The 24,201-nt window shown below is 50.6% G+C and overlaps 1 protein-coding gene across 11 annotated transcripts in view; it reads right to left on the bottom strand.

Annotated features, from left to right (window-relative positions):
- Positions 1 to 24,201, bottom strand: part of Mybpc1 (myosin binding protein C, slow type) — a 75,249-nt gene that overhangs the window by 4,098 nt on the left and 46,950 nt on the right. For 4 of the 11 annotated variants that reach the window (XM_023716835.1, XM_023716863.1, XM_023716874.1 and 1 more), the window contains 15 exons: positions 22,397 to 22,503; positions 22,017 to 22,150; positions 19,351 to 19,510; positions 18,109 to 18,213; positions 16,914 to 17,102; positions 15,355 to 15,489; positions 13,791 to 13,799; positions 12,291 to 12,344; positions 11,355 to 11,522; positions 7,328 to 7,416; positions 5,870 to 6,065; positions 4,932 to 5,071; positions 4,526 to 4,685; positions 3,289 to 3,425; positions 1,146 to 1,332 (listed from right to left, as the gene is read on the bottom strand). In XM_023716835.1, coding sequence (XP_023572603.1) covers positions 1,146 to 1,332; positions 3,289 to 3,425; positions 4,526 to 4,685; positions 4,932 to 5,071; positions 5,870 to 6,065; positions 7,328 to 7,416; positions 11,355 to 11,522; positions 12,291 to 12,344; positions 13,791 to 13,799; positions 15,355 to 15,489; positions 16,914 to 17,102; positions 18,109 to 18,213; positions 19,351 to 19,510; positions 22,017 to 22,150; positions 22,397 to 22,503 — 1,970 coding nt within the window. The remainder of the gene's footprint in view (positions 1 to 1,145; positions 1,333 to 3,288; positions 3,426 to 4,525; positions 4,686 to 4,931; positions 5,072 to 5,869; positions 6,066 to 7,327; positions 7,417 to 11,354; positions 11,523 to 12,290; positions 12,345 to 13,790; positions 13,800 to 15,354; positions 15,490 to 16,913; positions 17,103 to 18,108; positions 18,214 to 19,350; positions 19,511 to 22,016; positions 22,151 to 22,396; positions 22,504 to 24,201) is intronic. The other 7 variants (XM_023716856.1, XM_023716886.1, XM_023716882.1 and 4 more) reach the window with 2 other exon arrangements.

Raw genomic sequence — 24,201 nt, 5'->3', positions numbered from 1 at the left:
CTTGCCAGGCAAGCGCTTATTCTACTGAGCCATCTCCCCGGCCTCCACATAAATTCTTAAGTGCTTTCACGGTTTATTTTAGTTGTCACATCTATTTTTTTTTTTTTTTTTTTTTAGACAGGGTCTCGTTTCATTACTTAGTTCATGCTGGTCTTGAACTCGCAGTGATCCTCCTGCCTCAGCCTCCCGAGTACTGGGATTGCAGGTGCGTGCCACCATGCCTAGCTGTTGAGCATTTCTTAACACTAATGTAAGTGACATAAATATCTATAAATAGAAAGTCTTTAGTAATTTAGAACGGATTACAGTGTGTGTGTGCACGCACGCGTGTGTGCGTGTGTACGTGGGCGCTATATTCATTTCTTTTCTCCTTGCAGTACTGGGGCCTTCACACTGGGCTTTATCCCCAGACCTTTATTATCATTATTATTATTATTATTATTATTATTTTTTGAGACAAGGTCCCACAAAAGTTGCTAATTTGCCTGGGCTTGGCTGGAGCTGGGGCTCCTCCTGCCTCGGCCTCCCAGCTGCTAGGAGCGTAGGCATGTGCCACGTGCCCAGCGAGTACACAGTATTCTAAATGTAATCCCAAGCACCCAATCAGCAAGCTTACACATATATGTGTGTCTATACCTCTATCAATCTACCCTGAAGGCTCACAGATCTGTAAACTGAAAATGGTGTGAATTCGCGACCTGCAGCGTCATCCCACGGCTTTTGCTGCAGGCCTCCCTCTGCAGGTGCCCTGTGTCACCAGTCCCCATTCTCATGGGCTGTGAGCACGCTGACGCTCCCCTGAAGTTAATATTCCTTTCGCTCACACGAATTGCAAAAGGTAAAAATGAGTGGATCGAAACAAGTGTCTTTCACAAAGTGGAGTGAACACGGAAGGTAAACATGTCTTTTCCCCAATTCCCTCCCACGCCCTCGTCTGCAATACCACCCCGAGAAGAGCGATTGTTTTGATTTATTTTGAGACAGGATCTTGGTATGTAACCCAGGCTGGCTTCACACCTGCCTCAATCCTCCTGCCTCAGCCTCCCGAGCACTGGATGGCAGGAGCGCCACCACACCCAGCCGCAGACAAGGGCTCCTGGTCACGAACCGCAGGAAGAGCGCCCCAAGCGGCCGCGCAGCCGTACCTTTCACTTCCAGCTTGCACTCGATCTCCACGGTGCCCAGCTCGTTGACAGCCTTGCAGCAGTAGGTGCCCCCGTCGTAGGGGCTGGGCTTGCGGATCTCCAGGGTGCAGACGCCCTGGTTGCTGAACATCCGGTACCGTGGGTCATCCACGATAGCGACTTTGTTTTTCATCCAGGTTATTTTGGGCTGAAGTTCAGATGGAACAAAGTTAGGTCAGAGGTCACGCCTACCAGCATGTTAAAGGAGCGCCAGAGCCAGCGCTGACGCCCCGGCCTCGTGCTCAGATCGAAAGCGATGTCCCAAGAGGAGGCACCGACTCGGGCAGAGCTGCTCCCCAGGTAAACCCCAAGTAGTGCCTGGCAAGAAAGCAAAGGAGCGATTCTAAAGGAAAGCAGATTTGTTCAGTGGACGACGCGAGCAACCTTCTCAGAAGGATGCAGTGGGCGGGCGCAAGTGTTCTGTGCACAACGCGCACCCTGGGCGGGGGACGGACAGGTCCCTGCCGCGGGGCAGGCTCACCAGTTGGCACCCGGTGCACGTTGAATAAGTATAGGTTTTGTCAGTCACATATGTTGTTGGCTTTTTGTTTGTTTTAGTTTTTATGTATTTGGTACAGGGTCTCGCTAGGCAGCTCGGTCAGCCTCCCCAGCGCTGGAATTACAGGCTGCGACACCACGCCCGGTCTTGGTGGCTGGCTCGGTGCGCCCGGGGGTGGGGCTGGTAAGGCATGTGGTAACAGGGATTGAACCTGGACCCTTGCACTTGCTTAGGCAGGCGCTTAGGCCGCGGAGCTGGGCCCATCAATCATGTCTTTACATTTAAAAAGTGGATCTACAGTCCTGGGGCATGCAGTGCCCTGAGGATATGGAGAAAGTGTGGGGACCCTCTCCTTTCCTGTCTCCTGATGCCCTGAGCTTCTCGCTCCATCCTCCCTGGCACAGATGGGCTTTGTCTCTGTCCTGGGCCAGAACCTCCGCACGCACGGGGGCCACAGGCCCTGCAGGAGGGACAGGAGGAGGAGCTGGGATAGGCGGTTTCCCTAGGGCACTGTTTTAACCCTGGCACCTTGGTGCCACCTCCCATCAGTTCAAGTCATGGTGCAGTGTCACCCTCCCCCCTGTCCACGTGACTCCGGCCCAAAGTCACAAGGACTGTGGAGGCAGAGGACCTGTGGGGACAAGCCTGTCACTGTAGCACGTCCTCTGCATCTGGACTCGGGCTGCTCAGACCCCACTCTGCATCCAGCCCCTCTCTGTCACTGTTGATGTCTCCGCCTGCCTGTGTCACTGTCCCTCCATTACTGGTATCCACTCTGGCATATGTGCTCCACTCTGACCCTGGCTACCTGTTCTGTGTCCTCCCCATGGGGAGCAGCCCAGTCTCACCCTGTGTCACTGCACCCTCCCCAGGGATGCCCAGGCCAAGCAGTCACCTCATGCAGGGCTGTCCAAGGCCACAGGGAGCCCAGCCACCCAGGTCTACCTCGGCCTTGCCAGCTGCTGTGTTGTTCCACCATCTCGCCCATTTCCTGGGCACCTCTTGGGGCCTGTGCTTGCCAGTGACTAATTCACTGCTGTCCCAGCACCTTTGACAGTGGACCTTGGCACCCCAAGGCCCTCATCCAGCCCATCAGGCTCCATCTGTCACGTACCCGGTGAGTCCATGTTGGGCCTGACCTCCCAGGAAAGCCATACCATTTCCACTGCCTTCCCCATCAGTTTTTTTAGACTTAGATGTTTTCTTCTTCCCTTGGTGGCTTCAGAAATAGGAGCTTTCTGTTTTTACTTATGTCCCCAAGTAGAGTAGCTGTAAGTACACCAATGCCACCCCCTCTACACCTGCCTTCCTAGAGAGCACAGGCACCATGGAGGGTCTCACTGTGTTAGTACAGGCCACGGCAGTGTGACAGGCACAGGGCAGGGACCCGAGGGCTGGTTCGTTTTTCTGTTTGTTTCGAGATAGGGTCTTGCTTTGAGGTCCAGGCTGGCTTTGAACTCATTATGTAGCCCACGTGGGGCCGGCCTCAACCTCACGGCAATCGTCTTGTCTCAGCCTCCCAAGGGCTGAGATGACAGGTGTGCGCCCCCACACCCGCCTTGGGGCTGGTTCTTAAGCCCAGCTCATGTAACAGGAGCCACCTACCTTGGGGTTCCCCCTGACGCTGCAGTTCAGGGTGGCGTTGTACCCAGCGATAGCGTAGGTGTTCACCAGGGGCTGTGTGAACATCGGCGCCTCGGTAAAGTCAAAGTCTTCATACACGGGGTTTTTGTAGATCTTACCTTAAAAACAAGTATCCAAGTACGTTGGAAGGAGGCTCCGTGGCACAATGGATAGTGCACTAGACTTCTAGAGGCCGAAGGGGTCAAGTATGTTGGGAGACCAAGCTGGCCTGAGGACGTGCCCCTCCTGGAGGGTTTCTCCCTCATGCGAACCTCCCTGGCTTCGGAGAACACAGCTATGCCTGACCTGCGCTGCGTGGGAAGCGTGCAAGGGTGCCAGCCCCCCACGAGATGAAGGCAGGGGGCTCCTGCCAAAACACAGACTGAGAAGGCTGGTGTTTCTCTGAGTATTTAGTTTTATTTATTATTTAAATTTTTTTTCTGGTGGTTCTGGGGATTCAACCTGGGGCCTTCCTGCTGAGCTGCGTCCTAGCCTTTTTTTTTTTTTTTCCTGAGGCAAAGTCCCGCTATGTAGCTCAGGCTGGCCTAGAACTCACTCTGGTGACCAAGCTGCTTTGAACTGGCAGGAATCCTCCTGCCGGAGCCTCCCATGTGGGGTTTCGGGTCCGTGCCGCCACCTCCGGCTCGACACTGAGCAGTTCAATTGGAAATCTGTTCTAATGTGGAATCACAGGAAGGGCCCTGAAGGGAAGTGATGGGCGATAGCACGGAAGGATAAAGACAGAATTCAGCCTGTCCATCCTCTTCGGAGAGGGCGCCCCACGTGGCTTCACTGAAGCTACCCAGGAAGAGAAACAGCAGAAAACCAGAAGCCAATGTCTGTTGCGGCAATGTCAGCCCTGTTAGATCCAGGGCCCAGAGACTAGAATGAATGATAACCGCAGTGACAGCTGGCCATGGAGGCACATCCTATAACCCTAGCACTTAGAAGGCTGAGGCAGGAGGATTTCCAAGAGTTTAAGGCCAGTCTAGGCTACAGAGCGAGACACTGTCTCAAAAACTAACAAATAAATAAAATAATAAAAGCTGCAACATAAATGTGTGCCCCTCACGAATGCTGGGCCATGAAGTGACAGTCCTCCCCGAGCGCCCGTCCCTTTGCCGTCCCATGTGTGCTCCACGGCCCCTTTACCACGCCCTGCTTCTCACCCAGTCCCTGTCCTCCAAGCTTTCTCAGCCCTAGGCCCCAACCAACTCACCATCCTTGGCAATCACAGCACTCTCTTTGGTCATGGTGGCGTCCTCGCTGAGCCCGCACATGTTCTCGGAGAAGACCCGGAAGTAGTATTCGTTCCCAATGACCAGTTCTGTGATGGTGGCATTGGTTCGGTGGTAATGCTCAATGACAGTGAACCACTCCTGGGAGGAAGAGACAGTGCTAGTCATGCAAGGAAAGAAAGACACACAGTTCACCTTGATTAGTGGTGACCCTCCTGCCTCAGCCTCCCCAGTGCTGGGTCCTCAGATGTGTGCCACCACACGGGGCTGGAAGTTGAGGCCTGCTTTGTGGTTCCAGAAGGCTCACCTCACCCAGCCCCGAGGGCTCCCCCAGAGCCATCCGGGGCCACCCTGGGGACCCCAGTAACATGGCAAGAAGCTGCTCACCATGCTCTTCCTGTCGGCCTTCTGGATGGTGTAGCCTGTGATGGCAGCGTTGCCATCATCCTTGGGTGGTGTCCATGACAGGGCCACGTTCTCGCCCCAAACATCTTCAATCTTCACCATCTGCGGTGGCCCTGGGCGGTCTGCAGGAGGGAGGTGGGTCAGTGCAGGGCCTGTCCCAACTCCAAGGTGATCCTTGGGGAGAGGCCAGTTGGGTCCTGCACATGCTGGTCAGCCCCAGGGCAGCGGGTCCTCCCAGGGGAATGGGAAGGAGGCACAGGTGAAAGGGTATGACCCTTCATCCCAGAGGGACTCCTGGAGGATGCAGGCCTTTTGCTTAGGGAGTCTCAGGGCTCAGAAAATTTACTAAAAAATTACACTAAGAACTCTTGGAGCCAGGGCTCCTCCCCATGTGGCTCTTCTGCCTGCTCCTCTTTCTTCTTCTCTTTGTTTTGGTGAGACAGGGTCTCGCTCAGCAATTCATCCTAGCCTTGAACTATGGAGCCCAAGCTGCCCTCAAACTCACAGTGATCCTCCTGCCTCAGCCTCCAAATGCTGGGATTGTGGACAGGAGCCACTGCACCCAGCAAGTTAAATTTTATTTCTTTTTTTTTTAATTTCTTAAAAATGGAATAAGGTTTTTTTTTCCAAATGCCTTCAGGGCAGGTTTGGCTGGCTGGAGTGTTGTGGGGATTGAACTACAACAACCTGAGGTGGACAGCTTTGTGGAAGAAGCCACTTAAAGAACTGAGCTAGGGCCAGGCTCCCTAAATTTTATTTCGAAATGCTAACATATACTGTTTTTTTTTTTTTTTTTTTAAACCTTGTCTTAAGGGATTTTACACAGCCCCATCTTAACAGCTGTCCTGCTCCCCTCTTGGGGACAAAGGACAGCTGGCGCCACCCCCAGGGAAAGGGCACTGTGCGTGGCCCAGACGCACCAACGATCTGGATGTCAATGGACGCGGTCTCCACATATTTCTCCACCTTGACCTGCAGGTCGTACTTCCCCGAGTGGCTTCTCTCTGCTTTCCTGATGAAGATGATGGTGTCGGTCTCCGAGTTGCGAATGTTGATTTGATTCCTGTCAATCTCATTGCCGTCCTTCTTCCAGCTTAACTCTGGTCTTGGTTTGCCCTAAAAAGAGGGATGCACAGTTGTGCAAGGAACACACCCTGCCTGAGCCTTCCAGGCCAAGGCAGGGAGGAGGACACCAGAGGCTCCTGCTGCGCAACGCGATGATCCTCCTGGCTGGACTCTGTGGGAGGAGGTCCCCCATGGCCTTTGCCAGGCCCCAACAACAGCGACAGTGGCCCAGGGCATGGGCACCGAGCCCCAGAATCCAGGTCGAGAACCTGACCACCCTGTGACCTTGGGCAAATTACTTGTGCACCATGTGCCTCAGTTTCCCTGGCTGTCCACCAGCAGGAACAGCAGTACCCGTCTCACAGCATGGCTATCAGGGCTGAGGTCACAGCCCTGCTGCCACGGCCACAGAGGCCTGTCCCAAAGAGGAGCCGTGGTGGCATCCGCAATCCGGGTTTGGTTTCTGGGATACAGTCCTATAATTTGGGGATTTGCTCACACCTCCCAGTAGGGCCTCCTGTGCCCGAACACCGCTGCTGTGGCACCTGTGATAGGTGTGTGGTAAGTGCTGGGCCTGTCTCTCATTGGGGGTGTGTGGGTTTGCACGTGGGGCACGAGGATGGTGCTGTGCAAGACACACAGCAGCTGCTGCGTGATTGTGTAAGGAGGGAGCGGAGCAGGGCGGGGCTTGTGGCAGGAGCAGGGGCAGACTGCAGTGTGTGTGTGTGTGTGCGCGCGCGCGTGTGTGTGTGCACGCACACACGTGCGCACATTTGTGTGAAGTCGCATGGAGACCAGTGCTGGTCACTGCAAGCAAAACCCAGCTGATCCCGTGAACCAGAGCCCTTGGCTGCGCGCCAGGTGGACAGGGCACGCATTTCAGCGGGGTGGGCGTGGGGGTAGGGGTGGGGGCGGGGGTGGCGTAGAGACTTCCCGCTGGATCTCTGCCTCCTGTGGGACTTTGGCTTGGCCCTGGGGTCCCTGTGGGAACAAGGCAAAACCCATGTTTCCCTAACATACTCTTTGAGCTTCACTCAGAACGCCGGGTGTCACGGGTCACCGGTGTCGGGGACCTGAGTTTTGCACCTGGCATGGAAGAGACGCTCCCTGGTGGTCCCCAAGCTTCTGGCAGAACTGCAGCCCATCTGTCTCCTATGGAGAGAAACTGGCCCTTTCGCAGATCTCTCTATTTGTCTAGCATGAGGCTGTTCAGTCCCACTCTGGTCTTTTTTATCCTGTCTCGGAGGAGCCCAGCTCATGAAGGAGTTGAACACCCCACTTGTCACTCTGACACCCCAGGCCTGCAGCATTACCTGGTAAGGGATCACCAGGTTGACGGCTTCTCCCACTCTGCGGATGTAGGTTTGCTTCAGGTGTCTTGGGATGCGGATTTTCGGAGGCTCTGGAGAAACAAACAGAGCAGTTTAGGGATCAGTGGCTTGTCCTGGAAGTGGCCCTGCCTAAGAATAGTGACACAGTGCTCACAGCCCAGCTGGTGGCCTCGATGCGCCGCCTCAGAGGCACCACCCACAGCAGTGCCGTGGCATCTGGGTCCAAACTGCTCGCCTCACGCAGAGCCATTTTGAGGGAGGACCGAAATTCGCCTGCGCTCCTCCACGTGCATCGGAACTTGGCATGTCGATTTATTGCAATATTTATTGCATTAGAGGCCGGATGCAGGGTTACAGAAAACCACCTAGTTCTCGCTCAGGACTTTGTACATGTTTTCATTGTTCCTAACAGAATATTCACAGATGAACATTCAATTAAAGATCTACACACGCCTCATCAGCTGGCTTATTAGATAGCAAGCACTTTGTTAAGCAAATGACACGGGTTAACTGATGTGATTCTCACACTATCTGTATGTGGCATTATTGTTATTACATTGCAAATGAAGTTATTAGGGCTTAAAAAAGTCACATCTCTTGTCCAAGGTCACAATGTCAATAGATGATAGAAAAGGGATTAAGCCTACATAGTGTCTCTAGAATTTATTTTTATTTTTTTTTTAATTTATTTTTTTGCTCCGAATGCCTTCAGGGCAGGTTCGGCTGGCTTGAGTTGTGGGGGTCCAACCACAGCAACCTGAGCCTGACTGCTTGGTTGAAGCAGCCACTTAAAGAGCTGAGCTAAGGGGCAGGCCCCCTCTCTAGAATTTATTAAGAAAATGTATATACTTCATGCCTTCTTTCATCTAGGCATTTATCCATTCATCCATCCATCCTTGTATCCTTCTTTCCATCCTTCCACTCATCTATCCTTGCATCAACCCATCCTTATATCCATCCATCCATCCATCCATTCATTAATCCTTCTATCCCTCTATCCATCTATCTATCCATCCATCCACCCATTCAACCATCTATCCATCCTTGTATCCATCCATCCATCCATCCATCCATCCATCCATCCATTCATTCATCAATCTTTCCATCCATCCTTCCATCTTTCCATCCATCCATCCATCTATCCATCCATCCATCCATCCTGGATCCATCCACCAATCAGCCTGTTTGTCCCTTCTCTACTTCACTTCCAAAATCATGAGTCAATGGTAGAACCATGTTCACTACCTAGGGATCCAAGTCCTCAGGCCTATATTCTTTGCCAGAGTTGGGATTTTTCCCAACTTACTCCATTGCTGTGTGAAAAATTATTATAAAGCCAGATGTGACAGCGCATACTTGCAACCCCAGCACTTGGGAGGCTGAGGCAGGAAGACCAAGAATCCAAGCACAGCCCGGGCTACAGTCTCAAAAAACAAACAAAAATTATTATAAACCCATAGATAAGCTATAGTTCATGTGGGCTAATATTACCATATTGGAAATTAACAAAGAGAAATGTTGAAATCTTTACTTGATAATAATATTGTAAGTAACATTTTAGTGGAACTACTCATGTTTTCTAACAATAAAAGTTTTGGTGAAATGATTTGCATTATTCAATGGCCGTGACTCATCCACATGGCTGACAGTGACAAAGGTTCTACAATCTGAGGTACAGGATCTCAGGATAAATCCTGAGGGGATTTCACTGTCCTTATCAGACCCAAAAGCTACAACTCTTGTTGCACAGGTCCTGCTTTACCTTGGTCTTAACCATCCAGCAGAAAAGTATAAAAAGGAAGTATAAGAAGTAAAGCCATGCTGTTATGTTGAGCTGCAGGGGACTCAGGTCAACAATTTTTGACACTGCCAGTGAAGCAGAAGACCCAATACTATTATGGACTACTGAACTCTTTTAGAATATTTTGCCGAGTTAACACACCTATAATATTCAAATAACGGAACTTAACAAAAAAAGGGGATACAGATGAATGTCCATTTTGTATCTGTGTATTCAAAGTGGTGAGAATAGATATATAGTTGTATTCTCTTAATGAATAGAGGGATTTGTTCTGATGGTGTTTGTAAATAGGATATCATGTCCGCATCTTGTACAGCAATTAACCACTAGGAAGAATGTATGCAATGTGTGAATTATTGAAACTGTCCTACCAACTTGGTTTGAAACTGTCTCATTGCTATTTGTTTCTCAATAAAATTATGGAAAAAAAACAAAACAAAACAAAAAACAAAACAAAACAAAAGATGCTATTTAATTTTTTTCTTCCATAGCTAATATTTTTTATGTATATGCTTTAATGATTTTTTTTCTTTACAAGAAGTTTGGGACAATTTCATTTTTGTGTATCTTGGTATGATTTTATTTAAATTTCTTGTGCAAGAGATTCATTTTTCTTGGAAACGTGGTATCATAAGTTGAACTAAATTCAGAAATTTTAAATCTTTAAGTATTTATTGCCTACTCCTTTCTACTTTGAGAATTCTAATTATATGAATATAAATTTCTTGGCTTTGACACAGTGAACTATTATGACTGATCTGTAAATTCTTCATTTTTATTTTGGACAATTTTTATTGTTATATTCATTTATGTTTGTAAATATTTATTTTCAATTTGCAATCTATTAAAAAAAATTAAAAAAACATAAGGTTAAAAGTTAAAAAAAAGAAATGATTTTCATTATTTTATCTTGTGGCAAATTTCTTTCATCTTTGACTTCATAGAGAAGAGCTAAATTCTCTCATTTGTCCCTGGCTTCAACCTGCCGCAATATGTCAAGCTGGTTGAAGAATCTGAAGAAGGCCTGGTTTCATACAAAGGGCAGGAATATTTTAAAAGATCTTTCAGACAGCTGTGGATATTCCTTCACTCTGCAGTAAATGTGCTGGCTTTTAGTTCTCTAAGGATTAGCCGCGCCGGAGACCTGAAGCCACTTCAGATCCATTATCTATCTTGCTTGTTCATTTTTTCTTATTTTGCCCAGAAGATTGAACCCATGTCTTGCCACTTGATGGGCAAATGCTCTACTATGGAGCTAGATCTCCAGCCCTTTTAAAAACAAACTGATCGGGGCTGGTGAGATGGCTCAGTGGTCTAAAGCACCTACTTAGAACAAGCTTAGCAAAGCACAGGGACCGCGGTTCAATCCCCAGCACCACATGCCAGCCCGCCCGGCCCCCTGGTGGGCTGAGCTGCCCCCCCCCACATGCATAAATAAATAAATAAAATTAAAAAAAAAACTGATCTTCACACAGAGTCGGGCTACATTGCCCAGGCTGGCTTTGCACCTGAGACTCTCCTGCCTCATCCTCCGGAGGAGCTGGTATCATGTGCAGGTACCGCCATGCCTACCTTGGCTCTCCTATTTTATCTGGGAGGCCATGGTGGTGAGGAAGACAGCAGCATCGAGCCAAGCGGGACGGCACTGACCTGGCCCAGGCTACGGCACCAGCAGTTTTATTCACTCACTTTACACCACTAGTGCAGACGCCAAGACTCTGGAAAGGGCCAGAACCCACTCCCATTAGTCAGGAAATGGTTCGGACCTCACAGATATGATGCGTGCACTGTGGCGCTGTTTACACAATTACACTGACACACTTGCTCCCGTCGGCTTGTGGGACCCAGCCAGGTAAATGAACTAGTCCTTGGGACGCCAGAGGATGAACCCAAAGCTGACCTCCCTGAAGAGCTATTTTGTGAATTTCTAATTTCCCGGAAGCATTCATTAAAAAAGGCAAGGAAGTAGCACAAAGTCACTTTTGAACAAGTAAGGTGTTCGAAGGAATAAAGGTGAGGCTGGGTGTGGTGGCGCACGCCTGCAATTCCACACTCAGGAGGTTGAGGCAGGAGGATTGCTGGGAGTTCAAGGCCAGGCTGGGCTGCAAACTGAGCTCAAGACCAGCCTGAGCTGCACAGCGAGACCCTGTCTCAACAACGACAAAAACCAAGGAGCAGAGAAGGACCGAGCCACACGCTGGCACTGACCGATGATCTCCTTCACGAGGATGGGCTGGGAGTAGTACTTGGGCTCGCTGGCACCCGCCGCGTTTACTGCCTTCACGCGCACGAAGATCTTTGCATCTGTGGGCAGCCCCGTGATGGTGAACTTGGTCTTGTCGATCAGGTCTGTGTTGGCGACGATCCAGTCCTCAGCTAACATCGGGAAAGAAGAGAGAAGAGAAGGAGCGGGGCTCGGTCAGAGGCTGTCCCAGCCTGATGTTCCACCCCAGCGCAGAGTTCTGTGCATGCTTAGATCACGTGGAACAAATAGGACTTTGTTCGGGCCTTGGACTTTAGAGTGGGCATCTTTCATGCACCGAAGTGGAAAATGTCCTAAAATGGCCAAGGTAAACAACAACAAGAAGAGACTCTCTGATTCTGTGGTTTCTGAAAAAATTTCTTACTCAAGATTAAAGTATTCTCAATACTAGTGATTGTTCCTAAGCATTTTACAGTAGTTTTATTCCAGTTTGGTTGTTTGGTTTGAGGTGGGTCTCACCATGTAGTCCAGGCTGGCCTTGAACTCATGGTGATCTTCCCACCTCAGTCTCCTGAGCATTGGGATTACAGGATTACAGGCGTACATCGTCACACCTGGCTATAAAAGCTTTCAGTTTTCTTAGTACCTGTTTGCAGTATATAATGGTTTCATTCATCGTGGAGAGTTGATTTTTTTTTTTTAAAGTTAAGCCTTTGCTAGCTTTGTCTACAACAGCAACATAATTTAAACCTGGAATTCAGGGTTTCCAAATAACTTGGCTTCTATAAAAGTGAATATGCATGATGCCCCCAAGAAAACTGGAGCCTGAGGTCTCAGGACCACCTCCCTTGTCCTCCCCCAGTTCTGGGGTTCCATGCGGGTGGGCGGGCAGGGGCCTGGCACCCGGAAACGTCAGCACACAGCGGCGCGTGGTACGTTACCTGGCAGCTCAGTCGCGGCCTCCCCATTCTCACCAGACTGTTTGGCTGAGGAACCTTTGAGAAGCCGTCATTAGGGGGATTAAAGACACTCACACCACAGTCACACCAAGAATACCGCGTCAGTAGCCAGCATTCTCTGTTAGTAAGGTAGGCAGAGGGTGCAGGGCTGCGTCCTCAGGGCAGGGATGGAGAGACCAGGTGTGTTAGGTAGGGGCTTCCTCCGGTGCTGGCCCTGCCCCAGGAGGACGCAGGAGAAGAACGAAGCAAGGTCCCCAAGATAAAGGAGCCACAGGCCCGACTATCCTCAGGCCTGACCGATCCCAACCCCCACCTCTTCAGCCTGTGGGGGCCCAGTGCCAGGGATGCTGAGGATGCTGTGGATGCCTGGGGCATGGGGCTGGTGACTTGACAGCCCCACCTGACCAGGCTCACCCAGCTCACCCAGGAGGAAGGAAAATAGATTTGGCCCCAGCAGCCCAAGGGATGCTCTGGTTGCCATGGAAACGAAAACAAATTCATCCGCACGGGTCCCTGCATGCCTTGTCCTGTGCAGGTCTTGGAAGATGACTTTCTAATGCGGAGAGGAGCTGGACAAGGGGACAGGACTGGCTGCTCCCAGGGGCCCCTGCCAGGGTGCCAAAGAGAAGGGGCAAGAAGCCAGGTGCCTGGCACCAGGAGGTTGTGGAGCAGAGGAAAACAGACCTCAGAGCTGGAAAAAACTAAGCACAGGGTGCGGGGCAGAGCTCCTCTGTGGGAATTTGCAGAGCCAAGAGAACAGGTGAGAAAATTAAAAACAGAACAAGGTGTCAGAAAGGATGAAGATCGGTCAAAGAGAACACTTGCATATGGGGAAACCAGTGGTCTTGTTATTCTGGAGTCCCCTGTGACCGAGGTAAAGGGACAGAGAAAGGGATGTATGTGTGGGGAGACACAGGGCAGGTATTTCATAGGCAGGGTGAAGTGGTTTTTTTTTTTGTTTTTGTTTTTTTTTCAGGGTAAAGTTTTAAGAACAAGAAGAACGGGCAGACGGGAGTCAAGGAAGAAAAGAAGAATCAAATGCTGCAGGAGTTAAAACGAGTAAAACCCAAACAAGAAAAAGATAAGAGTCAAATTCAACACACGATCTTATACAAGAAAGACGCCCCTTACCCGGTAAACCTGACATACCCCAAAGCAGCAAGCACTGGAGATTAGTCTGATGCCAACAGCCATTAAAAGAGAAGGAAGAATAAGGCAGCCACAGAAAGAAAACGAGAGAAGACCGCAAGAAGAAAGATATGCACGTTATGAAAGAACGTCCATAGAAAGCTAACTCCAACACGTTACGTGGCAAGTGTATACACAATAAAGACTGTGTACCTATACATATGTATATCCGGATATACATATATATCTACACAGACCACACTCAAGACTACGTAAAATACACTTCGTTGTATTTTATCTAAGATGGGTAACATCAAAATGACAGCCATCTATCATTTTGCTGTATCTTCTTACTTTTTAAACCTATCAGAAAGAAAAGAGTAAAGAATTGGGTCTAATTCATATACACACAGGATTCGTGGCTAGAAGCCCACAGCACGCACCAGAGTGGGAAATCCTGCTGCCTGCACGGGGTAAACAGCAGTGGTGTGCTCGTGATTTTTAAGTCAGGGGGCAAATACGTAGAAATAGACCACATTCTGGAGCCCGTGAGCGCCCTCTCGGTGCATCGGCGGCCTTACCCACCTCTCTTGCTAGGGTACCCCAGACCTTGGTTTTAGAGGCACATTAGCTTGGGTTAGAGACTTCGTAAGCCCTGGCAAAATCAGGCGTTGTGCTGTGAGAAGGGGGAGCAGGAGGAGCAGGCATCAGCCAGGTGAGGTTGCTTCCGGTCCGCTCCTTCCCTCACTTCCCCTCCCAGCCAGGAGTGGTCAGCTCCATCCGGGCCCATCCAGGGCCTTGGCTTTCTTTTTGGTGACTTTTTCTTCCTGCCAAGTGGTTTTCTTCTGGGGCAGCTGTACCCTGCTCACTCCTGGGTGCCCAACTGCAAGCTGCAGCCTCCTACTTCACGTGGTGCACACAGGTGAAAACTTGGGCCCCTGAGGCACTCTCAGGGTTGTAGCCACAGGCTCCTCTTCGCAGGATGCGCCAGGTTCCACCCAGAGGGGTGCCTGCCCCCACCTCAGGGTGACTCCATTAACCCACATTCAAACACCACAGCTTCTGTGGCCTGGGCGTGACAACTAAGAAATCAAGAACCTGGTGGCAGCTCTTTGCGGCCCCACAGCGGCTGGGTCTGCAGGTACAGTGTGGCCCGCAGCTTCAGGGCCATTTTCTGCATGCCCATTCCTTCTCTCTGTGATGCGCTCTGACCCGTTTCTCTTCCTCGCCTACAATTAACTGATGGAACTGTCAGACTCCCAGGCCTGATGAATTCCTGCCATATGCTTCACGGGCTTCTTAAGCTCTTTGGGATTGAGTGATGTTTGCTTTAAATCAAGAGCTATTCTTAATCTTCTTCTTCTTCTTCTTCTTCTTCTTCTTCTTCTTCTTCTTCTTCTTCTTCTTCTTCTTCTTCTTCTTCTTCTTCTTCTTCTTCCTCTTCCTCTTCCTCTTCCTCTTCCTCTTCCTCTTCCTCTTCCTCTTCCTCTTCCTCTTCCTCTTCTTCTTCTTCTTCTTCTTCTTTTTTTTTTCCTCGCTTAAGAAAGCAGCGGGCCACCGAACAGCTGGCTCTGAGTCTCGGAGGTTGCTTCCCCGAGGGCACAGCTCCAGAGCTCTGGACAGTTTTAGGGTTCCTAATGTGCTTTCTGCTAGCTCGACTGGCACCGTTCCTGGATACCAGGCAACCTGACCTGCTCCAGAAGTGGCAGTCACTCTGTGGCCCCATGTGCCACCTGACCACTGGAGTTTTGAGAACTCCATTTTACTTGCACCAAGGACTAAGAAGGGCTACCTTTAAGACACCTCAGGAGGATGACATGTGCATGGGTCTCACCCTCGGCAGGAAAGAGATGCGTGCCTCAAAGACAGAGAAAGTGGCCACCTCCCGCAACATGGTGCTGGCCGCCCCGGTACTCACTTCCCTCGAAGCAATACTCCAGCACGTAGCCATCCAGACCTGCGGCGCCAATCTGGTCCGGGGGCCGCCACTTCATCGTGACAGTGGTGTCCGTCACAGAGTCAACAGCCAGGAGAGTCGGAGGGCTGGTGACAGCTGTGAGGAATAGGAGAGACAGGAGAAGTGGTCAGCTGTTAGCTGCAGGGCCTCGGACAAAACCAACGGGGACACGAGGAAGAGGGACACAGCTGAAACAGAGGGGCTCTCGCCTTAGCGTGCCCAGCCCACTCTGGAGCATGGCTGTATGTGGGGCGAGGGTTTGACCTGCAAGACACCTGCCCTAAGAGCATGGCCACTGTCACTCTCCAAGTTGGGGGTCCCAAGGGCATTGGGGAGTACAAAGTTTTGGGATTCAATGATTGGGAGTAAATTTCACATAACCCTCTAACTTTAAAGTACATTTTTTTTTTTTTTTATGTATTTGGTACAGGGTCGTGGACAACAGCTTGGACTCCCAGTGCTCCTCCTGTTTTCAGCCTCCCCGGCACTGGGACTACAGGCGTGCACCATCATGCCTGGTGTCGGTGGCAGGCTCCGCGTGTCTGGGGGTGGGGCTGGTGCAGCACGTGGTGCTGGGGATCAAAGCCTGGTTGCTTTGCTTGCCTAAGCAGGCACTTAGTCTGCTGCGCTATCTCACCGGCCCTAAAGTACAATTTTAAGTGATGGCTCACATCTGTCATCTCAGGCCAGGGGAGGCTGAGGCAAGAAGATCGCCATGAGTTTGAGGCGAACCTAGGCTACTCAGTCAGTGCAAAGCCAACCTGGACTACATAGCCAGACCCTCTCTCAAACAAACAACACAGAGTACAAATTCTTGTACTAAATTTTCTTTCTACTATAAAAGGGGGTGGGGGCTGGGAACATAGCTCAGTGGCACAGTGCCTGCCTGGCGCATGTGAGATCCTGAATTTGATTCCCTGTACCAAAACAAAACAAAACTGCAGTACTGTACAAGAGTGGACACATCTCTTCTGTATTTTTTTTTTTGGTTATGAAATGACATTTTGGCTTAATAGACAACCTTTGAGGTATAACCCTAAGCAAACAGACTAGGGTCCAAGCTCAGCTTCCTGACAGGGTCTGGCTGCTTTTGTCACTCTGCTGTGGTCACACCACAGTCTGCGTGTACTGTGGGAGGGGAACATGCTCATGATTGGAGCTACCGGTTTCCAGTGGGACCCTAGAAACTAACTCCAGGGCTCACACTCTGCAGGCATCCAACTCTTAACAAAGGTGTGTAAATTTCTTAGAAATTTGCTTCTAATCACACCTGTTTGTCTCTCTATCCTCTGTCTGTCTTACGTTTTTTGAGATAGGGCCTCACTCATTAGCTAAGATTGGCTGGGACTTGTGGTGATCCTCTGCCTCAGCCTCCCAGGTGCACCACCACGCCCACCCACTGCTCTGGGCAGCCTCCAGCTTGTTCTGCTTGGGAGTAAGGAGGCCAGGAGTTGTGACAGGAAGCGGTGATGGTACAGGGTCTCACTACACAGTGAGAGAACACACTGTCCTCAACTCACCCAGGGGCACAAAGGGCTTGGACGGCATGCTGGGCTTGGAGATGCCAATGGCGTTGACTGCAAAGATTCGGACCTCATAGGCCACACCCTCAATCATCTTCTTGGGCTCGAAGGTAGTCTCCTTGCAGAGGTCAAAGTTCAGCCTCATCCACCTGGAGCTCTGCTTCTTCTTTCTCTCAATGAAGTACCCTGTGGGTGCCAGAAACCAGCAGGATCAAAGGGCAGAGCTGGGGCTCAATCGCACTTGGGAAGTCTCTGAGCAAGGGGACCAGAGCCTGACTTAGCCCTGAGTGGGTGTCATGAGAAATTACAGAGACACATGTTGTCACAGGGTGAATTCCAAGTGAAATAAAATTATGGCTGTGCTAGAAAAAGAGACGGGGGGGGGGGGCAGATACGAGGGGTGCAGTGTCCCAGTGGCTGTGACCAAGCTGGCCAGGTAGACACTAGTGGGAGGTAGGCACTTGGGGACAAGTTCATATGCCACTTGAGAAACCAATTCTTCCAAACATTTAATGGTAAAAGAAAATTCTTCATGACAGAACCCATGGAGCAAGGCATTTACTGGCCAAGACAGTGGAAGTTAGACTTATAGTTGCTTGAAAATTAGAGATTGAAGCCAGGCACGGTGGAGCACAGGTGTCATCCCAGTGCTGTGCAGGAGGCAAGAGGATGGCAAGTTGGAGCCCAGCCTGGGCAATTTGATGCCTTAGCAAGAGCCAGTCTCAAAACAAAACATAAAAAATGGGCTGGGGATGAAGGCCCTGGATTCAATCACCATTCCTGGAAAATTTTAACAAGAAGGTAAATAAATAAATGAAAATAGAAATGAGATGCTGAGCAGGGCATGGTGTGCACATCTGTAATCCTAGCACTCGGGAGGCTGAGGCAGGAGGATCAGAGGCCAGCCTAGGCTAGGACTCTGACCCAGAAAAAGAAAAGAAAAAGAAGCCAAACAATTAAATGTTGAATGTAAATCACAAAGAAAGACAACAGTTAATGATATAATATTCACTGGACCTGTTTATATGTCGACTAATTGCAAGGCGTTCCTAAGTGTGTCTCACTTCGGGCGGACGTGTAAATCCTGCCTAGATGCAAGCGCTCTAAGGTGTGACTGTGCACGCGTTGGGCACGCGCATGCGCGTGAGGGCGCCGCGTCCCTGCAGCCACCCTGCGGGGTCCACGCCCTCACCCAAGATCGGAGAGCCGCCGTCGTAGGCCGGGGGCTCCCAGGTCATCACGCACCAGTCGTCGCCCACCTCCGTCACGTTCGGGGCCACGGGGGGGTCCGGGATGTCTGGTGGACAAGAAGACAGGGCAGGATGAAATAAAACGAAGACCTGAGATTTAAAGAAGCACGTTCCCGGGGAAGATATTTTGTGGCAATCACAGAAACTTATTTCAGAGTATTTTTTCCATGTTTCCTGGCGTGCAATTCATTCGCACAGAGTCACACCCACACTGGAGAAGGGAAGGACGGGCCATGGGAACGAAACCCGGGTGTCCCCAAGCTCTGACAGAGATCCGCACTGCACACAGCGCCACCCGCAAGCCGAGGCTCTTGAGCTTTCTCTTTAAGTAGTCACTCAAGTGACTGCATATGCGTCGGAGGAGGTGACAGTGAGTTGTTTTGTTTGTTTGTTTTCTACAGAATGAGCTTCTGGCCTGACTAGATGACTAGATCAGGGCTAGGGAGTATATAGTTTATATTGGGTGAAAGATTCGAGCTGTGAACTGGATAGAAATTCATGGCAGAAATGGATACAGTCACCTGGAACTCAGTTATAGCTGCCTTGGAAGGAGGGAAGGAAGGAAGGAAGGAAGAAAGGAAGGAAGGAAGGGAGAGAGGGAGGGAGGGAGGGAGGGAAGGAGGAGGGAGGGATGGAAGGAGGGAGGGAAGGAAGGAGCGAGAGAAGGAAGGAAGAAAGGAAAGAAGGGAGGGAGAGAAGAGAGAGGAGGGAGAGGGGGGAAAGGAGAAGGAAAGAAACAAGAAGGAAGAGAGAGAGGGGGAGAGAGAGAAGGAAAGAAAGACAGAAAGAAAAGAAAGAGGAAGGAAGGAAAGGCGACAAAGGAAAGAAGAAGAAAGCAAGCAAGCAGACAGGCAAAGAGGAGAGAAAGCGCCAGAGTTGCCCTGTGCTGCTCTGTGCAGTGCCCACCAGGTGACATTATTTTACGTTGCCCTGAAGCGGGCCTCTTAAGCAGAGCCCAAGGCGAGGGCCCTGCTCCTCTGTGCGGGTCGCCCAGCCAGGGACAGATTGGTTCCACCACACCACGGCGACATGGGCAATCCTTTAGCAGTTGGGCTTTGGTGACCTTTAAAGGGCGCCAGAAGGGACCAGGATTTAGCAGAGCGATGACAGGTCCCCAAAATAGCTTCCTGGCGACAGCGGGTGGGCAGTGGGACCACGCCCGAGCAGGACTGCGCCCGACTCACCCACCACCTTGATCTTGATGCTGGCGTGCGCCTCGCCCGCCTCGTTCTTCAGGTTGATGTGGTAGACGCCCGAGTCGTCGCGCTCCGCCACGTCGATGACCAGGGTGCTGCTGTCAGGGTAGTGCTCCGACCGGATGCGGCCGCTGCCCTCCATGATGGCCTGGAGGGAGGGACAAGGCGCGGTCACAGCGCAATTGCAGCCCCACATGGTGCTAAGGGCCAAGACACTGGCTGCTTTTAATCCCCTGCCCCCAAGGCAGAGGCATTTATTTTATTTTATTTATCTATTTGTTTGGTACAGGGTCTCACTACGCAGCTCAGACTGCTGTTTTCAGCCTCCCCAGCGCTGGGATTATAGGCATACACCACCACTCAGTTGTTGGCTCAACTGGGGGCAGGGCCAGAGGATCGAACCCTGGTCCCTGCGCTTCCCTAATCAGGCACTTAGTCTGCTGAGCTATCTTGCTGTCCATTATTATAATTATAATAATTATTAATATTATTATTATTTGTCTGGTTGGTTATTTGAGACAGTCTCATTATGTAATGTGGGCTGGTTCAGCCTGACTTAAAACCCACAGTGATCCTTCTGCTTCAGCCTCCTGAGCATCCAGGATTATGGTCGCTACCACTGTGCCCGGCTAACTCTTCACCACCACCACCACCACCACAACCACCACCACCCTGTAGTACGGGGGTTGATCCCAGGAGCTTTGTACTGGATTACATTCCCAGTCATTTATTTCTCTTTTTGGTTTTTGAGGCCAGGGCTATGTAGCCCAGGCTGCCCTTGAATTCCTGGTGGTCCTCCTGCCTCAGCCTCCTGGGTGCTGGAATTACAAGCACACATTGTATTGTTTCGACAGACGGATTCCACTGTAGGCATCGCCACAATCAAGACAGACACAGATGACTTCCCTCATCTCTAACACGTCCCCGTCCCCGGGCCTCTGACCGCCCCCATGTCCTGCTCTCTGGAGCTCACTGGTCTAATATCTGTCCCTGGAGCTTTCTTTTATCCCACTTGCCATGTAACTGGAATCTAAGGGTGCACAGATTTTTCAACTTGGTGTTACACTGCATGACACTTTTTATTTAATTTTTAAATTTTTTTTTGGGGGGGTACAAGGAATTGAACTCAGGACCTCACATTTGCCAGGCAGGTGCTGCACCACGGAGGTAAATCTCTGGCCCTGCATGATGCTTTTTAGATTCGTCCTCATTGCTTCATCTATTAGTAGCATGTTCTTTTGAATTTTTACTAGTATGTTCTTTTTCATCACTGAGTCCTAGTCCATCATACATTTCATGCATTGTTGATTCCTTCTCTCCACTATACTTTTTTTCTGGCACGTTTTTTGTAGTTTTTAATCTCTAGATAACTTAACTTGGGTCTTTTACACATTTCCCCAACTGTACTTCAATTTCTCCCCTTCACCTTAAATTGAGAACTAAAAAAAGAGAAAGAGAAAATTAAACATTTCTCCACCTGACTTCTTGAACATATTAAACGCTTAGGCTACCAGTGACCCGGGCCTCGTCTGCCGATTCTGATAGGCAGGTCAAAGCTGGGCTGGTTCCCACCGATTTTTCTCCTCAGGGTTAGGTTGCCCTGCCGTCACCCGCGACTGCATGGCCGACGCTGCAAACTGTACTTCGTTGGATGCGCAATATGCCTGCCTCCCCGGTCTTGGGCTTTGTTTTGGGATGCGGTGAAATTGCCCGGAAAGTGACCCGTTAGGGCTTGCTTTCATGGTTTGGAAGATAGATCTGGGCGGAACTGCTCCTCCGGCCCTCTGGCACCAGAGCCGTGAGCTCTCAAGCGGGCCGGGCGACAGCACAGGCGGCTCCTGGGCGGGAGCTGGGCTCGGTCTCCTCCTGCGCGGAGCGGGACGGCGCGGGACTCGGCTCCTGTGCTCCGTGTCACGTTGGGGCGAGGCTGTCTGTCCCTTAGTCCCTGGGGCGGGCACGAGTGCACGGCTTCTCCGAGCGTGGCGGGGCCCGGTGGGGGCCGCGGCTGCCGCTCGTGGAGGGCCCGGCTCGTGGCCCAGCCCGCCCGCCCTGCGCGCCCGCTTTCCCGCCTTCCCGCACCGCCCGCCGCATTTCCCGCGCCGCCGCGCTGCTCTCGGCGCTCTCGGGCTCCACCCCGGGGCCGAGGTCCCGGGCTGCGGAAGGCAGGCGGAGCGCGGGGCAGGACTGCAAGCTGCCCTCTTCGCTGCACCGCGTCACTTCCTCGGTTCTTCCGATGAGGACCGGAGGTGCTGCCCTCTGCCCGCGTGGCCTTGCTCCACTGGGAATCGAACTCAGGACCTTGCGCTTGCCAGGCGGGCGCTGTGTCACTGAGCTACATCCCCGGCCCCTTTTCTTTTTTCATGTTTTGATAATGGGAATGGAAACTCCTTTATTTACCCATTTATTTAGTGATTCAGTGTACTATGCTCTTCTACCCTACCCCTGCCATCCACAGAGTAAAGCGGATCCTGTTCATTCGTGCGAACCACGTGGCCGCACAGCAGGGGGGCTAGGAGGTCAGCGAATGCCTGCCAGACCCGCCCCAGCCAGCCCCCTGCTGCCCTTCTCCAAGGAATAGCATCTTTACATTTATTTGGCTTCTCCCTTTATCTGCCCTGGTGTGTGTGTGTGTGTGTGTGTGGCCAGTGACCAACCTTATCCGCGCGGCTCCAGATGGCCTTAGGTGGGGGCTCCCCCGAGACCGGGATCTCCAGGCGAAGCTTGCTGCCCGCGATCACCGTCACGGTGTTGTCCGCGTCCAGGCCGTCCAGGATGATCTTGGGAGGATCTGGAAAGGGAAGCAGAGATTTTGCCTGCATGTGGAGATTCCCTGGACCCCCTCGGCTGGCGATCGGTGCCTGGCACACTGCAACACTTCCACGGCAGGACTTCTGAATCACTGCTTGCTTAATGACCGATATCCATGATGCTTTTGTTTCTTTATCCCGAAGATCTGAATGCATTGCAATTCTCAGGCAAGCAGAAGCAAGCACACAAGAAGATGATTTCATGATGATTTCTCTTATCAACTCACCAATAACGCGGACTTTGGCGGGCATAGGGGTGTTGTAGGCGTCAGGTGTGAACACGTAGTCCCCTTCGTCTTCAAGGAGGGCGTTGGCGATGACTAGCTTATGAACTCTAAGGAAACAAGGAACACACACTTCTAGACTTTGCAGATGATTAAACTGTATGTGGCCCAGGCTGCAGAGACAGCTGCCCTCCACCTGGTTACCTTGCATCACACGGCTAGAAGGAGAACGGGAAGCCTAAACCTTTCTGTTTAGTGACCTAGATCAGATCTCTGTACCTGGGATTGTATGGAAGGTTCAATACAAGTGCAACCTGCTTATCATGTAGGTGAGAGTCTATTATTTTTCAGCTGATAACTTTCACAAGAATAAAACAGAGCATCTCAGCAATGCTGCCCGTGAGCTGGGCATGGTGGTGCACGCCGGTAATCCTCGCACTCGGGAGGCTGAGGCAGGAGGGTCGCTGTGGGTGTGAGGCCAGGCTGGACTACAAATCGAGACCCTGTCTGAAAACAATAAAATAGCTGGGTGTGGTGGTGCACACCTGTCATCCCAGCACTCCTGCAAGTTCGAGATCAGCCTGGGCTACAAAGCGAGTTCAAGGCCAGCCTGAACTGCATAATGAAACCCTAATTTAGAAAAAGCAAATAATAAATAGTAAATAAATATTAAAAGCAATGCTACACTTGAAGATTCAAGAAATTACGAAGAGCAATCTTGACCTGAGCTTCCTATGCCCAAAGATGAATAGTTCTTCGGTTTCCTGGGGCCAGGAAGCAGTGACTACCAGAGGGGAACGACGGCTCCTCTCTCTATAGCACTGTTCTGGGGCGTAGGGTGTAGCTCAGTGCTGGAGCGCTTGCCCGCATGGGCGTACCTCTGAGTTTGCTCCTCAGCATGGCAAAAAAGCTTAAAAAAAAAACCAAACAACAATATGTAGACAAGCTTAAATGTCATATATTCCTCTTATATGAGAAACCCAATATATAATCAAAGCTCAAAATACAAGATAGATAACAGGAAGTGTGATGTGTCTCTCGCTATTTCCTCAGAAAGCTTACAGGAAGGAGGGGGACGGACCCTTCTCAAATAGGAAGGGGAGAAAGAGATGGAGGTGAAAAAGGAATTAGATGGGTTCTGTACAGAGCAGACCCCACGACAGAGGTAGTCATTAGCTACAGTAAATGTGTACTATGGAAAATGAAAATTGAAAAAAAATAAAGTTATTGCTATACTGTCTTAAAAGACTTTGAGATCACAGAAGTGTGTATTTTTTATTGTCTATTGTTTTCTTTTATTACTTTTTTGAACAGAAACATTTATTTGAGAGAGAGTATAGCAACAATTGATATAGCATTAGAAAGAGTATGCATTTATAACACCGGGACAGCAGGCATTCCAAGCATGGCCTTGGCATTACACATTGCTGTCCTCGGCGCAGTTGCTTAGCTCACGGGTAGAAGTGTGAATTTTTGTATGCGAATAGAATCTCCCGTAATTTCAGTGGATTGATGGGGTCCCTAGAAGCTCGTTTGTGTTCTCAGAAGAGTCCATCAGCTCATGGTGAGAAAGTTTGCCTTGGGTCCTTGCTAGACCAGCTCTTGAAGAAAAAGTGGTGGGAGGGTCAAGCTACGTTTATTGGTGTCAAAAGACAACACTACAACACACTTGGTTGACAGAACTGCACTGGCTTCTGGCTTCAGTTCTGGAATTGGGCCACGCTTCAGTCTATAAAGTAGCACAAGTGTCCTGGCAGAGGAGAGGGACTTAGATAGAGAAAAGGGCCCAGGAAAGCGGGATAGCAAAC

This window comes from Octodon degus, unplaced genomic scaffold, assembly GCF_000260255.1.
Source record: "Octodon degus isolate 3935 unplaced genomic scaffold, OctDeg1.0 scaffold00004, whole genome shotgun sequence".
Taxonomy (NCBI): Eukaryota; Metazoa; Chordata; class Mammalia; order Rodentia; family Octodontidae; genus Octodon; species Octodon degus.
This window is presented reverse-complemented; position numbering and strand designations above follow the sequence as displayed.